The sequence below is a fragment of the Eulemur rufifrons genome, chromosome 29 (genome assembly GCF_041146395.1).
Source record: "Eulemur rufifrons isolate Redbay chromosome 29, OSU_ERuf_1, whole genome shotgun sequence".
NCBI classification, from domain to species: Eukaryota; Metazoa; Chordata; class Mammalia; order Primates; family Lemuridae; genus Eulemur; species Eulemur rufifrons.
In genome coordinates, this window is record NC_091011.1 from 66,756,227 (window position 1) to 66,782,022 (window position 25,796).

Sequence of the window (25,796 nt, forward strand, 5' to 3'; positions counted from 1 at the left end):
ACACGTAGCGGACGCCAGCAGGCACTTACTGGAACAATGCCGAAACTCGAAGCGGATGTGTGCGCCCCGGAACTTATCCACGGGAATGGGAAGTTTCAGCAGTTCAGACCACCTGGGACTGTTGTTGTGGTAGAGCACAAAGGAGTGGTACTCGCTAGCTGGTGGCTCTCCAGCGCCGAAGGAGATAAAGTCCTAACAAAGGGAACACGCTGGTTAAAGACAGCTTCATTGAAACGTTCTTTTGAAAGAGGCAGAGCAGCCACTGTGCTCCATCCGCCTGCGCCCCACACAGCACGGCATGTGAAATGACCTCCCGCTCCTTTGCCACGCGTTTCTCTACTTGCTCTTGCCCAGCGGGGCGTCTGTCTAATTCTGACGCCGGTCTCCCAGGGTCTGCCGTGCCAAGGGTGAGCCGGGGCACCGTGTGGGAGATGGGCAACTCCGCACGTTCCGTTTGGAGCTCAGCTACGTGGCAAAGTTGCCAACCTGCCGCAGTCAAAAGCCTGTTCTGTGCCTCAGTGGTGACTTACTAAGCCCCAGGGCCAACCCTCTTACTGGAGCAGGCAATGGTTACTTCTCTACAAAGAAGGGGCTCACAAAAAATACTTCCTCCATGAAGGAACCTGCTATTATCACCCCAATTACTAAGTAGTACTCCTGTCTTCATGCCCGGTTTTGGTCAGAATGAAAATACATAGGAATAAACGTGATAATTTTTTTTTTTTTTTTTAAACCAGTTGCCAACGAAAAAGCATTCATCTCCAAAACTGTGACAGATGAAAGGGAAAGAAATGAAAAAATACTGCATTTAAAGAATGGCTGCTATAAGAAAACTGTTGATGTAATTAATTAAACAAAATGTGAAAGCCTTTTTGTTTTTCTTCTTTCTTTTCTGAGAGGCATTTTAATGAATTAATAAAAAAAGAAAACTACACAGGAGTGGAGAAGAAAAATAAGATAGGAAAAAACTGCAAATCAGAAATTAACTGATCACATTAAAGATGAAGCCAAAGCAACTATTTAGACTTGTTTTACCAAAAAATATCCATGATTAACGTACCTTTAAGGACAGGCCACTACTGTCTACAATAAACATTGTAACTTCCACATTTCTGGCCACGCTCTTTCCTCCTTTCTCAAATTCTCCCTTTTCTATAGTGATATATAAATCATTCCTCATTTCACCTATTAGGAAAGAAAACTATGTTATATATATATTAAGAAATGTAATAAAGTGTTCTATCGAGAAAAAATTATGTACTTTTATATTTATACTTTTATATGTAATTGTATTTTCATATGTGTAACAGTTTTTTTTAAATAGTCTATTTGTACTTTTATAAAAGGGTCTTCGCCCTCACTGCCGATATCTGGAAGAATCAAAGCCAGCCTCTGCCAGTCTGAATTAGCAATACCGCAAATGTACATCTAAGAGGGGAATACTGGGACTGAGTAGAAGGTGTTGTCAAGTCTTACCATTTTTCAATATTTCCCTCATTTCATTTATGAGGTGTGATACAAAATGACAGCCTAGCAGGGGTGGCTCGTAGAAACCAGTCTCATTACTTTACAGCAATTTAGAATAGAAGAAATGCCTAAATGGAATAAAATAATAGGACTGCAAAGGGTACAATTACAATTTAAATCTTTTCCAAAATTCATGGACAAAATGATCTCACTGCTGGAAGAATCCAGATTAGCATTTTACGAACACAGATGTAGAATAATTCAGTCATACAAACTCAGCTTACTATTTCATACCACTGAGCAATAAAACAAACGAGAAAGGCCCTAGATTCAAACGGATACATTGTGTACATAAATATATCACCTATTTTTTTCTCTACTGGTGATTTCTACAACTTGAATGCTTTTTATTCTTATTCCTTTCTTATTCTGCAAGAAGGAAAAAAGAGAAATTTGATGCCAACTATAATAGCAAACTTAGGCAAATGTGCTAACACCATGCTTTTACCTTTCCTCTAAGAATTAATTTGGGAGAAGTAGTGAGTAGTAGGTAAGTGAGAAGTCAACAAAGTGCTACTAGAAAGTTTTTGAAGATAAATGTTGGTGAGATGGCAAGGTTGAATTTTCTTTTACTTAACATAGATTTCAAACATTTGAAAAATCAAAAGTAATACTCTTCGTTTTGTAATAAAAAACTTCCCCATAAGAAAGCAAATCACTAGAAGGAAAAATAACTATACAATTACGTCTACAATTGAGAGATTTATAAAACTTCCTGACCAAAGTGTGTACAAAAAAGTATCCCAGCTCTTTAACAGCATGGGGGAATAGCAGAGTGCCTAACCATCTTCCTCCATAAAGACCAACTTTTTCACGATGGGATCATTTGTGAATGACCCGGGCTACGAGGAAGCAGATGGGCCCTAAAACAGAGAAATTGAGTAAGTACTGAAAAAAATTAAATCTTAATCACCCTTTACAAAGAATATATAAAACACACATTAGAGGAAACAATTGCTACAGAGGTCTCTGGCTTATGAATTTCTAGTACTCTTATACAGCTCATACAAACCAACTTGGGAAGGCAATGAACCGAGAAGTCCAGGAGAAAAGCAACATATTTCAGCACATTTATAATTATATTTACATTTTTGAAAGTTTATTTCAACTATTTTCACTTTTTGAAAAATTTTTATGGAATGGCACAGTCACTTTTTATAAGTTGGCTAGATTTTTATAGCCCATTTCACTTTATTACTATATATATTTTTTAGTACGCACACTCCCTTAATGTTATTTATTTAACAATTCCATTACAGAATGAACAGCAAACTCACAAACTTTGTCTTCTAATTCAACCAACTGCAACAAACAACAAATGGAACTGGTACGCTAATGGACTGCACACATGCTAGCTCAACGAGAGGTTTGGAAGGAAATTCTTGACAATGCTTTGCCCACGAGCAGATTTGGCAGGGGAAAAATAGACACTCAAATCAAGGTACTTTAGAGCAAAAGGTGCTAGCTAACAACAGCAAAATTCCTTTGCTTCTTGGAGCAGGTGACACATGATAAGTAGCTCTGTTTACAAATAAACTATCAAGTATGCACTGATTAATGGGAAGCATAGCTACAGGGGATTTTACTTTAGGAATTTCTTATAATGAGTAATTACCTTGTCTAAGCCACACAGGGATTTACTGTCCTGCAAAATGAAGAGTGTTTCTTGGGAGGGTGGTTTCCACTCTCATCTACTGGAAGGACACAGCCACTCAGACTCCAATAAAGATAAGGGGGGATGAGGCAGGTTTGGAAAGTGCTTGGAAGGAGGAAAGGTGGGGTGATGTATTGCCAGTACTACAACATTCTTTTTCCATGCACCTGTATTCATTCAACAAACATTTCTTGAACACCTACTATGTGTCAGATACTATTATGATAGGCCAGGTAGATTCAGCAGTGAAAAAAGCAAAAAAAAAAAAAAAAAAAATCCTTTCCCCACAGAGTCTAGATTCTAGTAGTGGTAGGTCTTTAGTCAATAAGCAAAAGTATAGCATGTTAGTAAGTGCTGTGGATAAAAGTAAGACAGAGAAGCAGGGTAGGGAGCATTTACTGGGAATGGAGGGTGAGTTAAAATTTTCAGCAAGGTAATAAGAGAAAGCCCTGTGAGAAGATGAGAGATCTGAGTAAGCTATGGTTGTTTGACAAAGGAGCAAGGTTAAAAAGGGTGTTAGTTTCTCAAGCCAATCCTCAAAGCCTGTTTAGCTCATAACTTAGCTAGATTCTTCATTTCTTCCTTACAAAAGAGATTCTGAATTCAAATACACCTACGTGCTGTAGGGTCACAGGATAATCAGAATAAGGAGATCTAGGTTTTAGTTTTTCTCTGTTTCTGCTACTCTGTGTGACATCAGTCTAGACAGGGCAAGAGAAACCTCTGAGTCTCAGGTTTCTGTGTTTTTGAAAAGGCAGATGGAGGGACAGAAGAGGCGGCAGGAGGGACAAGACCACTCTGTTATGTTCTGCTGTCCTGTGCCTTATAAAAGAACTTCTGGAATATAACACAGGCATATATTAAAACACTTTAAAAATATGTTTTAATTTTCTGTTCTTTAACTGTCACTATCCCCCTAACCCTTTATATCATTTGCAACTCTTTGAGACTAAAACAAGACTTCTTTGACAAGAGAACACATGATAAGAACATTTCTCCTCGATGGCATTCTACATATGCCTCTCGCCAGGAATTTTGCAGCTTGCTATGTTCCAATGCTGCAAGTGCCACAGTTTGCCAAAATATGCAAAGGATAAAGTTGAAACAAGTGCTAATTAAAATCAATACACTTGAGGTTGACTCTGGAGAAAACTAATAAGCCCAAATGGTGTTAAACAAACACCTTGGGTAATTAAGAGAGAAACCATGAAGAGAGTATGAAATGGAGTCATAGCACCGGTGTGAAAAGCTATTTTCTTGACAATGTTTATTGACACCTCACACCTCCCAAATTTATTACTCTGTAAATTTGATGTGCACAAAGCTTCCTTCTCTTTAGCAGGCCCACTGGTTGGGAAGCCTTTACACATGTGAAGGCTTTTCAAAATATCATTGCAGACAAGATAAAGGCCACAACAGTGGGAACAAACTCAGAAGAGTTCAGTGACTACAGTCAGATGAGCTGATTAAAGGCTTGACCTAAACAGGCAAAAGGTTTCCATCAGTAGCTTAAAACCTTGATCCTTGAGTCTGTCGTATGAATGCCTTGGATAAAGACATCAAGCGCATGATCCCCACATCCTATAAACCACTGTACACAGCCACAGGGCTAGTCTAGTACTTCATATGTACTGCATATTTGTTAAGATTTATGAAACTGAAAAAGAGCATTTCCTGTCCTGTAGTTAAAAACAAAAGAAAATGTGTAAGTGACATAGGGTTCTTGTGAACTTAGACTATTGATGATGATGATGATGGCAACAGTAGTCTTAGCAGTAACAGCAGCAGCAGGACACTTTATTGAGTACCTGCTATATGTCAGGTACTTTGCAAAGTGCTAGAAGTAGAATGTCTCATTAAATTCTCATATCCACTTTATAAGAAGGTACTATCATTTCCATTTTACAGATAAGGAAATGAAAGTATAGAGATTAAGAAAGGTTTCCAAGGTATTATCAGTAGCTCTACTTTACCCATGAAAAAACAATTCAATAGGGTGAGAATGGCCATCAGAAAAGCTAGTGCAATTGAGCCTTCATCACCAAAAGTGACTTGAGCCAAGAAGTTCCTTCACCATTCTGCACTGGTCAGACCAGTCTTGAAATACTGATTTCAATTCCAGGGACCATATTTTCAGGACACAGCCCGACACAAATGGTATCATCCAGACCAAAATCAGTATGGAAAAAGGACTCAGAACCCATCACAGGAAGGAAGACAAGAGAGTTGATTGAATTTAAAAATGTTGATGTCCCAAGCAGAAAAACTCAAACCAATGGACAGGAGGTAGAGGGAGACTAGTCCAAAATGAAAGAAGTCCTTTTAAGAGATGATGTGATGATGTATTCTAGGTCATTATAAATATTCAAGTATGAGTCAGAAAACCACCACCAGGGAACCTAGGAGGAAATTCACGCAGGGATAGCCCTGTATGCCTGCAGGAGGCAGAACAATGATACCCCATCCCAAAGACATCCAGACCCCAATCCCTGGAATTTACAAATATGTTACTTTACATGGCAAAAGGGACTTTGGATTAAATTAAGGATCTTGAGATAGAGAGATTTTCTTGGGTCATCAAAGTGAGTCCAATATAACCACAGGGTCCTTAACAAAGGGAGGTAGAAGGGTCAGAATTAGAGAAAGGGATGTGATGAGGGAAAAAGAGGTTGGAGCGATTTGTGACCATGAGCCAGGGAGCATGGGCAGCTGGAAAAGGCAAGGAAATAGATTCTCCCCTAGAGCCAGAAGAAATGCAGCCCAGCTGACACATCGATTTTAACCCAGTGAGACCTAGGCAACGTCCGACCTCCAGAACTGTGATATAATAAATGTGTTGTTTTAAGTCACCTTGTCTGTGTTGATTTGTTATAGCACCCACAGGAAACTAATATAAGGTGCCCTCCACATCCAAGCTTCTGTTACCTCATCACATCCTCAAGGAGGGGTAAGGGATGGGGAGAAGATTCACAGCTACCTGGAGACCGAAGCAGACCACAACAGGGGAAATGCATGCATGGGTTGAAAAATTTTTAACACATTTCAGTAAAATCCATCAGTGCTTTCTTTATTTTTTGTTGTTTTCATTTTTGTTTTGCTCTGTTCTTGGAAGAGTTCTATGAAATACTGAACTCTTTTGAGGGGCAGCTGCTTATGTTTTGCTTATGACAATCAAGCAAGGGCAAATGATACAAAAGCACCCATGACAGGCTTTCCAGAACAGTTTTGCACTGATGCAGGAGCAGGGATGGGCTGTGGGTCCCTGTTGCCCGTCCCACTAAGGGACGCCATGTGGAGATCTGGCAGAGCCAGTTGGGGAAACTCCTACACCCTTGGGTGGTAGGGGCTGTAGACTTCATAATTTGGGGTACCACCCCCTCCCTCCGTCTTATCTGGGGTTGGGATGCAACCTTGGAGTGAACGATAAAACCTTAACCTCCAGCTCTCTCCAGTTACTGTGCCATTCATTGGTTGAAAGACCGACACCTCCTTGCATGACCAAGGATTCAGGTATAAGCTAAGAGGTTGTACCTATACCGTATGGAGGCCTAGTGACTTGGATTGGAGGGCGGTGAGTTTTGGTTAGATTGAGGATATATTTTTAAAGAAGATCAAATCATATCTTACTAGTTCCCATCTACTTTCTCCCAAAGTAGGATTATTGCTAGCTCAATTACATCTGTTGATGTATATTTCTCCATCAGTAAGTAGTAAAGAATAATATTTATATTTGAAAGAACAAAATTGCTCACCTTCTTAAACATAAGGCAAACATGTCTATAACACTCTCCTTACCCCAGGCCTATAAATCATTATCCAGTCAACTCTGACCAAATAGAAATGTGACTTAACTGAATTATGGCCTGAAGGCCAAAGAAAAGAGAGGCTTGATCTGAGTAATACTTGTAGAATAAATAAATCTTGAAGTTACTGTCAAAACTCAATCGTTTCCTCCCCCATCACTCCACCATTGTAAAAAAAATCTTAATAAATTTAGGAGGTACCAGTATAGTTTTATTACACTGATTTATTGCATAGTGGTGAAATCTGGGCTTTCAGTGTATGCATCACCTGTATAGTGTATCTTGTACCCAACAGGTGATTTTTCATCCCTCACCCCCCTCTATCCTTCCACCTTTTGGAGTCTCTAATGTCTACCATTCCACTCTGCGCATCTATGCATACCCATTATTTAGCTCCCACTTACAAGTGAGAACATGAAGTATTTGACTTTCTGTTTCTGACACTGCACTATTTTTGCTTACTTCTTTTTAGAATTAGAAGCTTCAAAGATCTACTCAAAGTGAATGCACCGGAAGGTATCAATGATGGGTTCCCTAACAAAGAGTGCCAGTTTAACCAATTGCTGTATAGAAACAAGATCCCAGGGGAATAGGGTACAGGTGTCGAAGAAAGTAGGGAGGTCGAGATGGAGGCAAAGAAACTTTTGCCCAGAAAGAATCACAAACTTAGAGTAAGAATGGACGTTTGGGGCGGGGGGAGGGCAGGCAGACCTTCCATGACGTTCCTGACACATCAGCCAGCTTTGCTCCTGAACGTCTGATGGATGGAAACTCAGACCCTCTGAAACCCAGCAACGGCCCAGGCCCCGCTGCACACACAGTCTGTTAAGATGTTTAAAGCTGGGCTGTCCAACAGGGTAACTGCTGCCACCTGTGGCAATTGAGCACTTGAAATATGACTTGGCTGAAAAGAGATGTGCTGTAAATGTACAAGACTCACCCGTTTTCAAAGAAGTTAAAAAACAGAGTGTAGAATAACTCAGCAGGAGTTTTTAACTATGGATTACCTATTGAAATGATAATTTTTTGGATGCATTGGCTTAAATAGCGTATATTGTTCAACTTAATTTTACCACTTTTTCCTATTTTTTTAAAAGAGGCTATCAGAAAATTCAAAATGACATTTGTGGCCTGCATTATATTTCTATTGGAGAGCACTGATGTAAGCATTTTTGGTGCTCTCCTCCCTCTCACAGGCTCAGAGACCAGACCATGAAACACCCCTCAAAGTTACTTGGCTTGTAGATCACAGTGGTGGAGCTTCCCAGAGAATGACTTTTCTTAGGCGGAAATCAGATACTCTAAGAAATAATGGCTAAATGACAAACCCCCACCCCAGGGAAGAGTCCAGAGGACCTCCTGATGGCTTGAAAGCACACGGGCAGGTCTCTTCCTCACACTAGGTGACAACTTAGAGATCTGTCTGCACAATAGCAAGATGAGCAGAGAATATCTGTTTCTACGTTTTTCCCATTTCAAAAATGAGGTTGGCATTGATTACATTCTGTGATCCTCAAAAAGAGCTCTGTGTATGTCCTTGTCAGGACCACAGATAATACATTCTGCAGAGAGGCAGTAACTGTGTTGATGAACTCGGTCCTGTTGGTATAAGCACGCGCCTCACCTGTTCTGACCCCTGTCAGAACACTAAAGATGCAAATGAACTCTGAAGGACAGGTCTAGACAATGAAAAAAAAGCCATCCTTGCAGACTGCCAGTGTAACATTGGGATTAGAAATGTTGCTCACATACATTTTCTCATAGAAGAATTCAGCTCAAGTTTTCATTATAGCCACTGGGGAGAATTAATTGACAAGTCCGAAAATAACAAAGGAAAACAAAACAATGACTGCATGTTTCCCGAGGTAAAAAAAACTCTAGTGAGTTTTAAAGTTGCTTTCAGCTGTTTAAGGAAATATATACATTCTCCCTTCTCCTTCTGATTTGGAAGATTAAAAAGCCAAAGAAGAAAAAGAGAAAAGAAGGAGAAGTGCTTTTAAAAAATCTCTCTTGTAGTCCCCGACACTGCAGACCCGTGTCTGGGAGGCCGATTTCCCCGGACAGCACGAACTGTGCATTGCAACGTGGTGTCAGAGAGGCACAGCAGCGAGCCTCATTCCGCAGAAAGTTCATTTCCATCATGAAAGCCAGACAAAAGCTGCAGGAGCACACTGCCTCCCGGACAATTATTCAGCCAGTGAAGTGTCATCGTGCTTTATATTTTTCCATTTCCCAACGATACTACCCAGAGACCAAGCTGAGGAATTCTTCTAACAGCTGGCCGCATTCTGCTCTAAAATATGTTTCCTATATTAGATTTGCCCATCAATTTGCTTCCCAGTGGGATGAATTTTTTTTTTCTTTTTTGTTGAAGAGGAAATACCAGTTATTTATAGCAACTGAAGTAAATAATGAACGGTTGCATGCCACCGAGTAAACATTTCTATAAACAGTCATTTTCGACAACAGTAGCGTGAGACGCTCAGGCAGGCCGGGACCCTAAGCTAGGTCGGGTCATCTCAGGAAAACTTACAGGCGATTCTCTCAGCCTTGCCTGCACGAAGGAATTTCAATCAAGAGACCACAAAATGGTGCGACGGGCGCTGCCGGTCATTTTAGGTCTTTATTCAGAGCAATCCTATCGTCCGGTCTCAGCTGTGCCAGGAGCCTTGTCAGACACAACTCCCTGTGCTTGCATTTACACATAGGATTTAAACAGTGGTTTAGGGGATCTCATTTTAAAAACACTATCAACAATTTAAGGCTATTTTATTCGGTCTTTCTATTTTTTATCCCTTTTCTTGGTTCTGGAGGGTGAGGCGTGCAGCACTGAGAAATACTACTACTTAATATGCTATTTGTCATCTTCTAACATGTGACAAAAGGTTGGAAGCTCTTTGTTCCTATGGAAGATCAAACACAAGTGAGGTCTTTTTATAATAAAATTCAGTGACTAATAAAAATTCATTCCTTGCTTTGTAAAACAAGGACAGGACAGGTCAAAAATTTTTAAAAATGTATACCACAATAACCTGTGTAGCTTAGGAGGCCTATACTGAGGTAATTTTTTTTTTTTTTTTTTTTTTTTTATCTTTAGGAGGTCTAAAGAGAAAAAAAAAAGAGAAAATAAGAAGAAGAAAGATTAAGATCAAGACAGAAAGGAAAAAAGAGGGAAAATGAGAAGTCTGGACACACACAAAGGGATAGACAGGCATAGATAGAACCAAAGCCTGGTGAAGACAGTCGCACCTGGTCACAGCCCTCTGTTCCCAGGGACAGTGTGAAATTTCTAGAACTCTAGCACCTTCAATTCATTACTAAATGGCAATTAGACTGCTTTTGGTTTGTTTTTTGCTTTTAAATGTCAAAAGTTTTAAAAAGGCTATTCTCTCATAAAATTCTGAGTTTCACAGAATTTTAAAAGTTAAAAATTTTTAGAACTTAGAAATTTCTTCTTCCCATTGGAGGTGGAGCTTTGTTAGCTAGGTCTGCACAGTTTTTCAACGTGAAAGAGCGCTTGCTGTTAGCTCAATGGTGCACGATGACTTGGGAGATGTGGGTCTAGAATCCGTAGTGCTGAAGACCCTGCTCAGGTGTCAATCTTAGTAAGATCCCTCCAAAAGGAGGGGGAGTCCTCACCTCCTCTGTGCTCTCTGTGTGCCTCTAACTCCTTCTAGATTACAGTGTGTCTTTTCCTGGAGACTGCAACCTTCTCAAGGGCATGAGCACGTCTTACTCTCACCATCTCCACTGCTAACACCTTGCTCTAAGCTGTGATCACTGCCCATCTGCATTATCTCAAAAAACCTCCAAACCGGTCTCCCTCATTCCATCCCTCCTCTCACATTCCCTCCAAGTATAATCTCCACACAGCAACCAGTGAGCCTGCAGCAATGCGAACCAGTTGGCTGCCCCTCTGCTCAGACCCTTCTAGTTGCTTCCTCCCTCATTCTGAATAAAAGCCAAAGTGCTTAGTGTGACCTACAAGGCCCCATGTGATTTTCTCTTCCCCCAACCCTCCACTCCCATCCCCATGACTCTATTCTGGCCAAGCTGGCCTTCATGCAGTTCCTCAAACACGCCAGCCATTCGACTGCCCCAGGACCTTTGCACTTGTCATTCTTCTTTCTGGAATGCTCTTATTTATGTGGCTTCCTCGCTTCCTTGAGGTCTCTATTTTCACATCATTTTCTCACCCAAATTTCTTACCCACCTAAAATTTCAATGCCTCAACCCACTACCACCTAGCCATTCCCTGGCCCTCTACCTACCTTGGTTTTCGCCTTAGGATTTATCATCTTTGAACATGTATATTTACTTACACGTTTACTATAATTTTCCATATTAGAAAGTAAGCTTTATGAGGGAAAGGACTTTCTTCTGTCATGTTCAGTATTGTATCCCTAGTACATAGAAGAATGCCTTCACATGTAGAAAGTGCTCAACAAATATTTGTAGAATGAACGAACTAATCCTTTAATTTCTGGCCCCTGGTACAAAGCTGATGCTCAGTCAATGCCTGTTGACCTGAACTAACCAAGTTTTGCTAAATATACAGTATTCCTCATCAGCAAGTATACTATTCCTGTCTAACTCACCAGGTTGTATATGAAAACATTCAGAAAAGCCGTAAGAGTATAAAGGGGTGTGCTTTTTAAAACTTATTTTGGTTGAGTGATTTGGACTGACTCACTCTAAAATGCATCAGTTTCAATGACCTTGGCATTTATTTTACAGTGTGAAGCTCCTTAACCCCCATCTTTTCTACTTTTGCGGGAGTCCTTTTGCCAATATAGATGTGAATCATAAACACTACATCTAGAAGGTACAGATCCATTATCAAAGGAAGTAATTAAAAAAAACCAAAAGGTATAGAAATACATATAGTATTTACATATGGCTGCTTATTTACATATACATATATGTATCCACGAAGGAAAAATCCTTCAAGAAAGGCTATTGTAGGCCGGGCGCGATGGCTCACGCCTGTAATCCTAGCACTCTGGGAGGCCGAGGTGGGCGGATCGTTTGAGCTCAGGAGTTCAAGACCAGCCTGAGCAATGAGCGAGACCCCACCTCTACTAAAAATAGAAAGAAATTATATGGACAGCTAAAATATATATATAGAAAAAATTAGCCGGGCATGGTGGCGCATGCCTGTAGTCCCAGCTACTCGGGAGGCTGAGACAGGAGGATCGCTTGAGCTCAGGAGTTTGAGGTTGCTGTGAGCTAGGCTGACGCCACGGCACTCACTCTAGCCTGGGCAACAGAGTGAGACTCTGTCTCAAAAAAAAAAAAAAAAAAAAAAAGAAAGGCTATTGTTCAATAACTGTTTTTAATCAAAATCTATAAGGATGTCCTCTAAATCTGTATGACCCCTACAAGTTACCCATTTTAATATCATTAGAATGTAAAGATATTTTGGGAAAAAATTTGCTTATTTATTATCATATACCTCATTTTGTTCTGCAGCATGGCCCATGTGAACTCTTCTTCAAAGCTAACAATTTAAAAAAATTTCTCAAGTGTCAGACAATATATCCATATCTCATCATTCTGGTGCATCCTAAGTCACCTACCAGGCATAATAATATTAGAAAATCCCAACTTCCTTGTTATGGATACTCCATGAGAAAATACTGATGAGTATTCTCTTCTGATTTGTTCAATGTCTCCATGCAACAGCTGTAGGGAAACTGCTAAGCCTAAAACAAAAGAGAGATACTCAAGTTAAAAACAGAAGAATAGAAATAGCATAAATGAAACTAAAGTGCTTCAACAAGCCCAAATTTATAGTATTATTGTTCTAAACTAAGGGTTAATATTCAGACAAAAAAAATCAATAGAATCTATAGGAATAATTATCTGGATAACACTTTTCAACTTAACACCTGAATGTTCCCATTTATAAGGAGGTTCACAGAAACTAGAGAAAACTTGAGCAGAACACTAGGAAGACGGAGCCTGGCTTCCAGACCCCAAATCCTCCCCTACGGCCCCCAGCAAGTAGAGCACAGCCCAGCACCAACATTTATTCCATCAATAGGCGAAGGCTCCCAGGCCCTAAAAGATATTGATATCAAAACTGGAGTTTTTTCCAGCTCCGTAAGGCCTATGAATAATTACTTATCAAATATCAAAAGCATAAACAGAAATTTGAAGACACATAATAATTTAAACTTTGAGAATATCAATAGAGATTTTCTTGAAACATATTTAACAAAGGTAATTCTAATGAAGCCAACATTATATTCATAATATGTACAGTAGAAGCTCATGATGGCATTATTTTCTACTGAGGAGACTTTAGCAGGTTGAAGGACATTCTTACAAACAAAAGGGAATTTATTCAGTAAAGCAGGAAAATTATCTGTTTTTTTTTATCCCAATTATAGTGACATTACCATAGTGGAATACACAGAAGATGTGTGACACTTTTTTTCACACATTATTTTCCCAATATTCAGGCAAGAACTACAAAAAGGAAATTAATGCCATATCTTTATGAATATGTTCATATGTATATTTCAAAGATGCTACTTCTCTTTCAGCATTTTCATTCCTTCTTCCTTTCTTCTTCTATTGTTTTAAAAGAAGAAAGACAATAAAGTCCCTGACCTATATCAGTGGAAGAAAATGCGACTTATTCTAAAACACTTTCAGTCATCATTAACCCAAACTCAATTTAAAGATGAATTTGGATGGCAGAGTCCAGAAGAAGACAAGTCTGTTTCTCAGAGATCCTCGATCTATATCATCGCTTAACCACCCCCTTTCCCTCAATACTGCACAGATCATGTGCGAGTTGTCACTCCCATTCATGATTTACAGCATTACAATGCCGTCCAAAAACAAAGGCATAAGAATGACAGCAACCACACTGCAATGAAAGAGAAATGCAAAATTTACTTGCCACACATCTAGATGAGGAGCTTCCTTTTTACTCTCCTTCAATATCAGAGCAAACAAACAATAACAACAAAAGCAGTGTTTTGCTTGCTTTTCAATAGAGTGGTTAAAACATCAGGACAATTTGTAAAAAAAAAAAAAAAAAAAAAAGCTGTAGGCTCAGAGAGCCTCTGCTGAGGTTCAAGTCTGGCTAGATGAGGCATGCTGTGGGACAGTAAACACAGAAAAAACACAGAAAAGGAGGACAGGGTACACGATTGTGTCCCCACACCTTCCAGCATGTGCATCTAACAGAATGTCTCAGAGAGTTATTCTGAGAATGACATGAAGTCTGGCAGGTTTTTAGAACTTGAAATCTGCATCCCATTTCTACCTAACTACCCCAGTCTCCCTCACCATCCCCACCCCCTCCACTTTGGGTTGGTGACTGATGGCAATAGAAAGGAGAGGTGTCTGTCTTTCCATGGCCACATGAAATGAAACAGAGGAGAATAAGCCGTCTGGATGATCTGACGGAGACAATTATTGGTGTAGTTTTCAGACTCCTTACGCAGTACTATTGGTTTCTTTTAATACCCAGAGGCAGAAGAATTAAGACAGATTAACATGTGTTCTAATGCATCTGTCCCAGCAGCTATTTCTCCCTGACTCATGCTTTCCCACTATGCCCATCTCATCACTGATGTCTCTGTTCTCCTCCCACTTCTGTCCTTTTGCCTTCAAAATACTCACCCACACCATCACCATCATCATTAGCAAAATTAAGCAGCTGGTATTTGTAGAATACCAGCGTGTGCCAGACACAGTGCGTAACAGTATCTTCCTGCTGGTGTATACCATATAAGCAAATCCTGGTGTATACCATATAAGCAATGCTTTCCAAGAGAGAGTAAGATGAGTTTAACAAAATTCTTGGGATCCTGTGATTTTTGCCAGTGAAGATCATTTTACTGGGACTTCTCCTTGAAGGATCTGATCAGAAAAACCAGCTACATTATGTGGTATGTACAAAGGAAAAAGAGAAAAGAACTCAACAGTAATGAAAAAACCAAAGAGACCATGCTATTCAGGGTAGGGGGCTGGAGCTAGGAACATTGGCCAGGATTCTTGTTTTGTCCTAGGAGCCAACATTCATTTAACCAGCAGTGACTTTTTTTTTTTTTAACATAAGCTGAAAACTATACTTTACAGAGGATAGGATAATGAGAAAAGGAAAAAAGGAAAAAAAAAAAAAAAAAACAGTTGGTCAGAGACAACATGAATCCCAAGGAGAATTAAAGAAGATAGAAAAGAAAGAAAAAATATGCTTTAGGGAAAGACACAGATGGAGTGAGAGTAATATTGAACAGAGAAATACATCAGTATTCTGTAGACAACAAGAGCCACAGAAATGAAAAGAGGGCAAAGGACAGAGAGGACCCATTTAGGAGACAGCCGAGAGGGGCTGGCTGCGGACAGTGAAGGGAATGGAGAAGCGATAGGAAAAACAGACAAAACAGTGTAGGGGAAAGGAAAAGTAGACATTTGGGAGTTGGATGCATAGTAAAATTTTGATAGATATGGTAGTTTTCAACCTGAAGGTTTACAGAAATTTGGATTAGAGCCCTAAGTGTAATTATTACATTTGTCTAGCTATGTGGTAATAATTTGGGGGGGGGGGAGACTCAGTTTCTCTAGAATGAAGAAGCCACAGTCAAGAATTGGAAAGGTCAACTGGATGGAGGACTTGACCACATGCATGTATGTGGTTTTGCCCAAATCATCAATTCTTTCCATAAAGAAACCACAACACTTAACTAAGCAACGTCAAAGAATGGGTGTACTTTCAATGGGACAAAGAAAAAACATGCTACTGGTGGTGAGTCCACAGGGACCAGCCCACAAAGAGCCACTGCAATTCTATTTATTTTTCAATCAGGGAAACTCCTGATCCTATTTTTACAGCAGTCCTTAATTATCATAACCACAATCAAGAGGTTGGATAAATGAGCCACTAGAACAGTAAGAAATAACATATTAAGATCAAGTAACTACTCATCACTACAAAGGAGAAACTTAGAAAATATTTACCCATTCCTTCTAATAACATTGACCACATAGAAGCAGACAGTAGGATGACGGTTGCCAGAGGTTAATGGGGGTGGGAGGGCTGGGTGGACAGGGAGACGTTGGTCAAAGGGTACAAAGTTTCAGTTAGGATGAATAAGTTCTGGAGATCTATTGTATAACTTGGTGACTATAGTTAATAATAATGTATACTTTAAAATTGCTGACAGAGTAGATTGTAAATATTCTCACAACAAAAAAAGTGATATGTGAGATGATGGATATGTTAATTAGCTTAATTTAATCATTTTGCAATGTATACATATATCAAAGCATCATGCTGTACACCATAAACATATATAAGCTTTATTTGGCAATTACACCTTAAGAAAGCTGGGAAGAAAAAGACAAATATTTAGACATTCCCAATACCTGAGGATTAGCCCTATCCTTTGAGGGCTAGTCATTTATGACATAGGGTATGTGCACAGAATGGTATTTTTCTTTCCATTTTCTTCCAGGTCATCCTAATTCACTGTCCTGGCCTTACCTGCTATCTTTGGGAATGGTACAACTTCTAAGATTGTATCTGCATACATTACCTTATTCCTGCCACAAAATTCAAAATGTGCACTCAGGAAGCAGTAACTTATGGCTTGAGAGGAAGGTAGATGGGATATAAGGATCCATACAGTGGGGTTCCTGCTCCTAAGGAACTGATAATCTAATGATGAAAGAAAGACACACATGTCTAAATAGAATGTAAAACAGAATGGGTTAGGTGTATGATAGAAATATTAAAATAAGGAAAAATTATTACTGAAAGAATTTGAAAGTTTAGGGAAGATTTTTTTAACAGAATTATGACAACCTGTAAAATAATCTGAAGAATTAGGTTAAATTTTTAATTTCACAAAATATATAAATAATATTCTACAACCACTTTTTTGGCCCTTAATATTAAGTGCCAAAAATAAAATTGCTATGGGAGAAATAGTCCCCTTATTATAATAGAAGAACCATAATCATTAAACTGAATTTTCACATTCAGCCTAGATGTTTAAGCCCCAATTGCAAAGACTTGACATGTATTTTAAACAAAGGCATAGTCATTAATTAATCTAGAGTCTGTCACAGAACAACATATTGTTCATGATTAAGCTTGGCTTACAGAGCAGTCGTACAGGAAGTAAAAGCTTGGTATCTGTTAAACCAAATGTGGTTGATTACTTGGTAACTCTAATTTTATAGGAATTGAAGCTAACTCGCTCTATACGATGGCTCCTTTTAAATTCATGAAATTCTGCAATTTTATATTAAAAATGGCAAGCACAGCATGATTTATAAGTAGCAGCCAAAATTAATTTTAGACTACATCAGCCATTTTTCCCTAATGAACCAAATAACATGTAGCTGTGAACGTATAGCAATGCAAAAATGGGAAATCTTGACAAATATATTTGATAAATACATGATGTTAGTGAGTGTACTGTTTAAGAAATAAATCATACGACTGCATGATCCTGTCTCAATATTAACTTCTCTGTGCTTTGGTTTCTACGTTTGTAAAATAAAAATGATACCAGTTCCATAAAATACTTTGGGAGATGCTTTGCACGAAGGAAGTGCTCAAAAATTCAAGCACTGCTGGTGCAACAACTACCACTGCCTCTATTATTCTACCATACCATTGTTTGTGTCTTATTCCTCCCTACTGTGGATATCAGCAAATTAGCCTTCATCAAAAAATGGCCAAAGTCCTCTAAGTGTTATACACAAAGAAAATATTCCTTTTGATAGGAATGCCCACTTATTACTAGATTAAGCCAAGCCTTTAGATTAAGTTCCATGGGGGTTCTAAAGGAAAATCTGTCTGCATATTAAGAACAATACTCTAATATGGGAGATTTGACAAAGATGCAAGTGATGGACACGAGCAGGCAATGTGTACAACTAGACATGTGAAGATAGTGAAACTCCTAATGATGTAGGAATTCTAGTGCTGGCCCCAGATACTAATAAGCCAAAGCTCTGAACAAGTGACAAATTCTGAAACACCCTTGAGAAGATATTTAGCATATAATTTGAACAGAAGAGGTCATTCTCTTATTTTGTGTTTTCCAATTATCATGATTTTTCTTTGTTTCTTGTTTTGTTTTTTCCTTCTTCTTTTCTATCCTCTAATGGATTGGGTTTTCTTATTTCCCCTATTTCTCTCTCTACATTTCTGGAAATTATATATCCTATTTCTACACTTTAAATGTTTACCATAAATAATTGTCTTAAAGACAAAATTTAATCAATAGCTCTATTCTCTCCCTAAACAATTCCTGGAAGTTGAATCTTTCTAACTCTGATGATGATATACTTTTAAACTGTTGCTGTTTACAGTCAATGCTTATGTAGATTTATCTTCACATTTCCCGTTCTCTTTGCACACTCTGGCTTCTTACATTTCTTTCCTTCTTGGGTTCAGTTCTTTATTCCTAATAATCATCTCTGACTATTTGTTTCAGTGAATGTTAGCGGTAAATTCTCTAAGTCTTTACCTGAAATTTTCTTTATTTATTTCCCACTCTTAAATACAGTACACCCTCTACATCTGTGGGTTCTGTGTCTGTGGATTTAATCAACTGTGGATCAAAAATATTTGGCTGAGTCATATATTTTATGAAAAAATTGAAAAAAATAAAAGCCAATAAAATAACACAACAAAAATAATGCAAATTAAAAAATAAGGTCTAACAACTATTTATATAACATTTAAATTGAATTAGGTATTATACATAATCTAGAGGTGATTTAAAGTATATGAAAAGATGTGGGTAGGTTATATGCAAATACTACAATATTTTATATAAGAAACTTGAGCATATGTGTATTTGGGGATCTGTAGGGGGGTCCTGGAACCAATATCCCAGGGATATCAAAGGATAAATGTAATGTTTTACAAGTAAGGAACTCTTGGAACCAATATCCCATGGATATCAAGGGATGAATGTAATAGTTTTGCAAGTACAGAATTCAAAATTGGCCATTTACCGCTGGTAATTTTAAGCTATTATTTCATGATGTTCCAATCTCTATAACTGCTGCTAAGACTATTATTTCTTTTTAGGTTATCAGTATTTTCTCTCTAGTTTCTAGTTTTGTCTTTGGTGTTCTGTAATTACACTGCAATTTATCTACATAAGACTATACTTTTATTCACCTTGCTTACAACTTTTGCTTCTTTTACCTGGGCATTCTTATCCTCTGCATAAGTTCTAGAAATTCTCAACCTTTTCAAGTATCACAGCTTTTACATGTACTTTTTATTTGTTCCTTCTGGAATTCCTACTAGATGCATGCTGGTCTTTTTCATTAAATCCTTTATAGCTCTTAAGTGTTTATTCAGGTTTTTCCATTTTATTTTTCCTTCGGGTAGTATTCTGGCTAATCTTTGCAGCTACAATTTTAGTTTACTGATTCTTTTTTCAACTGTGCTCATTTGATATGTAAGCAATCCACTGATTTTTTTTTTTTTATTTCAATGACATTTTAAAGTGTGCACAGAGGTGAGGCAGGAAAGACAGGCAACAGTCATGGAGGTCGTGATCAGTCACTAGCCCCCAACCTCTCAGCCAGGCTCACCACCAGTTTAGCCCCTGTAACTCAGAGCTTGGGTTGGGGGGTGGGGGGGAGATGAAAAATGCTGGCAGCCTGCCCCCTCCTGGCAAGATACTATATCCCCTGACTGGGAGCTGAGGAGAGAGGGAGCCCCCATTTTCTTGGCCACATCTGCCTGGAGTGAAACTTTCATCACGCTGAGCTGGCGCAGGTGACGGGGAGAAAATGAGATGTGGCATAAGTGTCACGGACTCTCTCAACTCTTATCAGGATTTAGCAGTTATTCTTGAATAGGTGTTTCTCCATTTGTTCTATACTCAGGAAAATTTCCAGACTTTAGTGCTGTTTTAAAATATGATTTTCACAAGTTATGGTTGTTCCAGTTTGGAGCAAGTTAGTACAGTGAACTCTAAAAACACCATTTCCTGACAGTACTTGCATACTTTGTATGTGTTTGGGAGCTAAGGGCAAAACACAATTGGCAGGATTCTAAACTTGTACAGCAAAATTACCTACATCTTGAGGTGTTAGCAAAACTTCCTATAGATATTATTAGGTTCTTTCAGAAAATCACCTTCAGTAAAATCTGTTCATTTCTGAAATACCTAGGACCTCAATATGATTAGAGCAAGATTTTTTTACTTCTATTCCCTATGTGCTTGATTTACAAAATTAATCACCTAAGTTTTGCTTCAGGCATTAAACGTTAATGTGTTCTATCTATAAGGTAAGATAATTGACTTTTTCAATAAATACACTAGAAGCTATATATCCTATTTGAGTCCAACTCAAAGACAGGGAGAACTTTCAGGAAGATATATCCTGGCTACACCAAGCAGTAAAATCCTGGCTGGATGAGGTAAGGTGTTTACACTGGGAGGTCAGAGACAGGTTCTCAGAGTCTCTGGAGCACAGGAAAGAAAGAAAGGCAAATGTCTAGAAAGTATGGTGTCAAGTGAGACTTGTGGAAAATGAGTCAATGGAGCAAAACTCAGAGCATTAGGAAGACCGGAGTGTAGAAATGAACCAGGTTAGATGAAGAAAGCAAGACAGAGATGGCAAGATGGGAGCCATGAGCAGTCCTAGAGGCCTAGCTAATGACGTGTTAATTACCTGCTGGAGGGAGCCCAGTTATTAATACTTAAAGCCCCTACCTAGCAGGACCAGGTTACTCAATCACAACCGTCCTTTAACACTGTCATCTTGGAGAGCTAGACACAGCATTAACGTTACCCCTGCTCAAATTTGGGGATATATATCTTCTTTCAGATGTACTTTGAAAGCCAATTTAAAATGAGAAGAAAGAAAGAAAAAAAGAATATAACTTTCCTTTTTAGTAGTCACATCTTGATTGCTGACTTTCAGCCAATCTTATTCAATTTGTGAATATGCCTATTGCTCACTTTTCCCTTAAATTAACTCTTAAAGAATGCACTTCTAACATCACTGAGGATAATTCAAAGGGTATGACAATAGGATCACCTTCTGAAGATCATCTCCCTGAGATCTCTGAAGTAGGTAACCCAATCCATTGGGACGCCTACCTTCTAACATGCAAAAGGCATGATAAGCATGAACAAATAATCTTGTGATTATCACTGCTAGCCCACAGATCTGCTACTTCCAGATTTCAAAGTTTTGGAAGGGCTTTTATGTTTTCTCTAAAGAAGTGGTTAGCTCATGGCTAAGAGAAAATAAGACTGAAGCAATACATAATGTCACAGAATGTCAAACAAAGCAACATTCAAGACTTCTAAAATTATTTACTTGTGTTGAGTCTTAACCATAAAAGAAATTTGCTGACCAGAAATGAGAGCTGGAGAGGGGCCCATCCACATTTGGTAAAAGTTATGATTATAGGAGTGCATGAGACCATTCAAAGGGAATTTTTACCTTTAAGTTTCCATCCTTATTCTGATTTAGGATACCAATATTTCAATGGAATACACTGAGGATTATGTCAAGAACAAAAAGGATTTTTTGTTTGTTCATATTTACTGTAACTATTATTATCTATTTGTATTCTTTTTTTTTTTTTTTTTTATCACGGCACCTAGCACACAGGAATCCACTGGCTGAAAACCATTTTAAAAAAAAGGTATATAGAGCATAGTGATGGGGTTCAGGACATGTTACCCTAAAATACAGCACCTTGGCATATTGAATATTTTGAGAGACACCATGTGCAGGAAGGTTTCTCTGACCTTCCCTGCCCTTCTCCCCTGAAGCAGGTCATATTAATAAAACCCTCATGTAAGAGATGCCCTCCCTATGTCTGGAGGAAAAGAATATCCTTATCTCTGAAAACGAAGGGTTGCAGAGAAGAATGTGAACTACAAGTCCTGCTGAGTTCCCCCAGTTTATTACCATTACATCATACCTGTTTTACCCTACCACATTTCTCCACGACTCCCCATTCTTCATCAAACCTACTATAAAAAACATTCTCTGTCTCATTAGGTCTTTATTTCCTAATCAAGGGTCCCATGTCACATAAAACTTAAATACATTTGTATGCTTTTCTCTTATTAATCTGTCTTTTGTTATAGGGGTCTCAGCTATGAATCTGGGACGGGTAAAGAAAATATATTTTTCCTTCTCTACAATAGCATCTAGGATTGTATTTTAATATACAATTATTTTAATTTATTGAAACACTTGCATATTTTTTTATACAGAAAATCTTCCAAACAGTATTACATCTAATGATTACATCTAAATCAGCAAAATTAACTAATTTAAAAAATAAAATTAAGCTCTAAGCACTATTTCCATTAACTTATAATTTGGGTTTAGATTTTTTTGTAAATACTGCATGATGCTTCAAAAAATATTTAGTATCATATTTTGAACTATATTTTTTCTTTGGTGTCATTAGAAGAGAATAATTTAGATTAAAGGAAACTAAAAAGATATGACAACTGCATGCAATACAGCCTGGATTTTCTTTTGTTATAAAGGAAATTGAAAAAATTATCAAAATCTGAATAAGGTTTATAGGTTAGATAATAGTAACATATCAATGCTAGCTTCCTGATTTCAATAACTGTACTGTAGTAATGTTGCCATGTTCTGAAGGAAGTAAGGATAGAGAGGCATCTTGTCTATAATTTGTTCTCAAGCAGTCCAGGAAAAGAAATGTATATATGTATCCATGATATGTATGGATGTGTATATGTATATACGTAAGTATGTATATATGAATACCTGTGTATATTTGTGTATATATACACACACATATAAAGTCACAATCACTGATGCAATCCTTAAGAATTATACCAATTCAATAATATTGAATTATATGTACACACATGGAGGGAGAGTCTAAAGCAAATGTAGTAAAGTGTTAACCATTGGGAAATTAGGAATTCTTTGTACTATTCTTGCAATTTTTCTGTAAGTAAAATTAGTTGAAAATAATAAAAAAAAAAAAACCTTAAAAGAATTAAAAAGAGATCATGATTTAATGATTGGGAAATTCTAAAAGTAAGCCAAAAGGTCACATACTACATTTCTAGCCAATAGGTGGTGCCAAAAAGTACCACTTTTATTTTAATGATATAAGAAAGTAAATACAATGTTCAAAAATCAGGGGTTCTGATAAAATCCTTAAGAACTATACCAATTTGGTAATATCGAATTAAATGATTACATTGGTATGTGTGGATAGGACTCTCAAACACAAAAATGCAAACTAACACTCTCAGGAGCCTCCTGTCACCCCAGCCAAAGAAAGAGCACAGTATACTTTCTGAACAGACCTCAGCTGCCCTCTCTATATGTTGTGGGCTCCTTATAGGCAATTCCTTTTAACCTCCAGTGGGGTTAGAAAGTACAGTTTGCAGGAATACAACCATGTACACTCATTTTACTACGGCAAAAAGAAGATTCTAGAAATTTACCTGATTAACAAATAGGATTTCTTCTAGTTGTAAGCTACATATGCAAAACTACAGGAAATAATATTTCATAAATACATAGGTAATATGAAAAGATTTTGAAATTTCTTTTAGGACATACTGAACCATAGCCAATAATTCTTACACACTTTTTTTCAAGTCTCAGAATTTAATTTGCCTTAGTAAATTATATTGGCTCAGTCTAATTTCACATTCCTGGAATTCAACTGCTGTCTATCAGAGGTGACATTTATAATAACCATTTGCTCAACAATCCTAAACCAGGCTCATTTTAATGAATATTTTTGGAATTGCAAATTCTCACAACATTGCCTTTGGATTTTAAAATTCTCACACAGCGCAACTTTGGAGATTTTGAATTATTCAACCTAACTAGATCTAACTGGTGAGATGTATTAGTTCATTTTTTTTTAATCTTTAAAAGTTACATGGATCATGTGCATTTTTTCCCCAGTTTCTAAACTCAACAAAGATAGTGGTAAATGTACCTTTGCAATGTAAGTCTTAGGTTAGAGGAAAAAACCCAGTTAACTAGATGAATTCTTTTATCTATTAAATAGACAAGATTACAACTCCAAGAGCTAGAAGGATATCAATGAAGCATAAAGGGCCTGGAAATTAGCTGGTAGAATTTGTTTCCAAAACTAATTTCAAAGTTATTCTTTTTTTAGTACCAATGACCAAGGAAAAGCAGGGAAAAACAGTACTTTTTAGAGTGAACTCAATTCTCTTGAAAACGTTTGACTGAATTCCTTCCATTTAATCAACAATTCTGTGGTCCAAGGAGAAAACAGGGGAAGCCAACATATCTAACCACTGTGATAGTTTAAACATTAGGCACCCCAATTTCCTACTTCAGTTCTTGTACACTTGCTTCCCCCACTACTTTTAAGTAAGTCATTAATGTGCTTCCCTTTCAATAATGAAGTCAAATGGCTCCTGAATGCCTATGTGCTGGCCACACAACTCCCTTTCTTTTAGAAGGGAAATAGATCAAGGTGACACAGAATGATGATCCACCAAGACTGAAGGGTAAAAATCTTGGTGGTAAGACTATAAGCATTTTTTTTTTTTAAATTTTCTTAAATCTTCTGCTGGTGGGACTGCAAACTAGTACAACCTCTATGGAAAGTATAATAGTATGGAGACACCTCAAAGAACTAAAAGTAAAACTACTATTTGATCCAGCAATCCCACTACTGGGTATTTACCCAAAGGAGAAAAAGACATTCTATAAAAAAGACACCTGTACTCGAATGTTTATAGCAGCACAATTCACAATTGCAAAGACGTGGAAACAACCCAAGTACCCATCAATACATGAGTGGATTAATAAAATGTGGGGGGGGGGGTGTGTATATACACATATATGTGTGTGTATATATGTGTGTGTATGTGTGTGTATATATATATGTGATATATATATATCATAGAGTACTATTAAGCCATTAAAAAAATGGTGAACCTCTTGTATTAACCTGGATGGAACTGGAGACCATTCTTCTAAAAGAATTATCACAAGAATGGAAAAACAAACACCACATGTACTCACCATTAAATTGGAACGAATCGATCAACACTTACGGCACATATGGAAATAACATTCATCGGAAATCAAGCAGGTAGGAGCGGGGAGGAGGGGATGGGTAAATTCACACATAATAGGTACAATGCATACTATCTGGGGGATGGGCACACTTATAACTTTGACTCAAGAGGTACAAAAGCAATTTTTGTAATCAAAACGTTTGTACCCCTGTAATATCCTGAAATAAAAAAATAAATTAATTAAAAAAAAAAAAGCTTCTCCCTAGGCTTGCGCGCGCGCTCTCTCTCTCTCTCTCTCTCTCTCTGGAGCAGCATTTTGGAGTGATAAGGCTCAGGGCTGGGCCTGCATCAGCGTGACAGCTAGAAAGGATCAGACAGAGACCAGAGGAGTAGAAGGCAGACAGATGCTGGCTGCGTGGGCCTGCCTGGGACTCAGGCTTGGAGGCAGAAGGATGAAGAAGAGCCAGGTCATAAGGGCAGGAGAGTGGACAGGACTTTGTAGCAGAAGCCAGGTGTAAATGCATACATTTGGCTGCCTAGGAATGTAAGTTTCACACTGGGCAGCAAAATGGAAAGGATCCCGCCAAAGGAAGAGGAAACCCTTTATAGGAGGCTCTACAGTACAATGATTTCTTTCATTCTTTGCAAGGTTGCAGCAGGCAGTTTTTTTCATTTCAGTGCACTGGCTGTGAACAGAAAAGTTAACACTACGGGAATAGGGAAGCTTGGCCCTCACTTTCTGGGAGTCTCATTCAGGATTCCAGTAAGAATACGTATCAG

General features: G+C 38.0%; 1 protein-coding gene across 3 annotated transcripts in view; it reads right to left on the minus strand.

The window, feature by feature from the left end:
- Positions 1-25,796, minus strand: part of DOCK4 (dedicator of cytokinesis 4) — a 413,001-nt gene that overhangs the window by 145,875 nt on the left and 241,330 nt on the right. For all 3 annotated transcript variants that reach the window (XM_069462529.1, XM_069462528.1, XM_069462526.1), the window contains exons 13-15: positions 12,564-12,689; positions 1,061-1,185; positions 30-192 (exon numbers count right to left, since the gene is read on the minus strand). In XM_069462529.1, the coding sequence (XP_069318630.1) occupies positions 30-192; positions 1,061-1,185; positions 12,564-12,689 (414 nt within the window). The remainder of the gene's footprint in view (positions 1-29; positions 193-1,060; positions 1,186-12,563; positions 12,690-25,796) is intronic.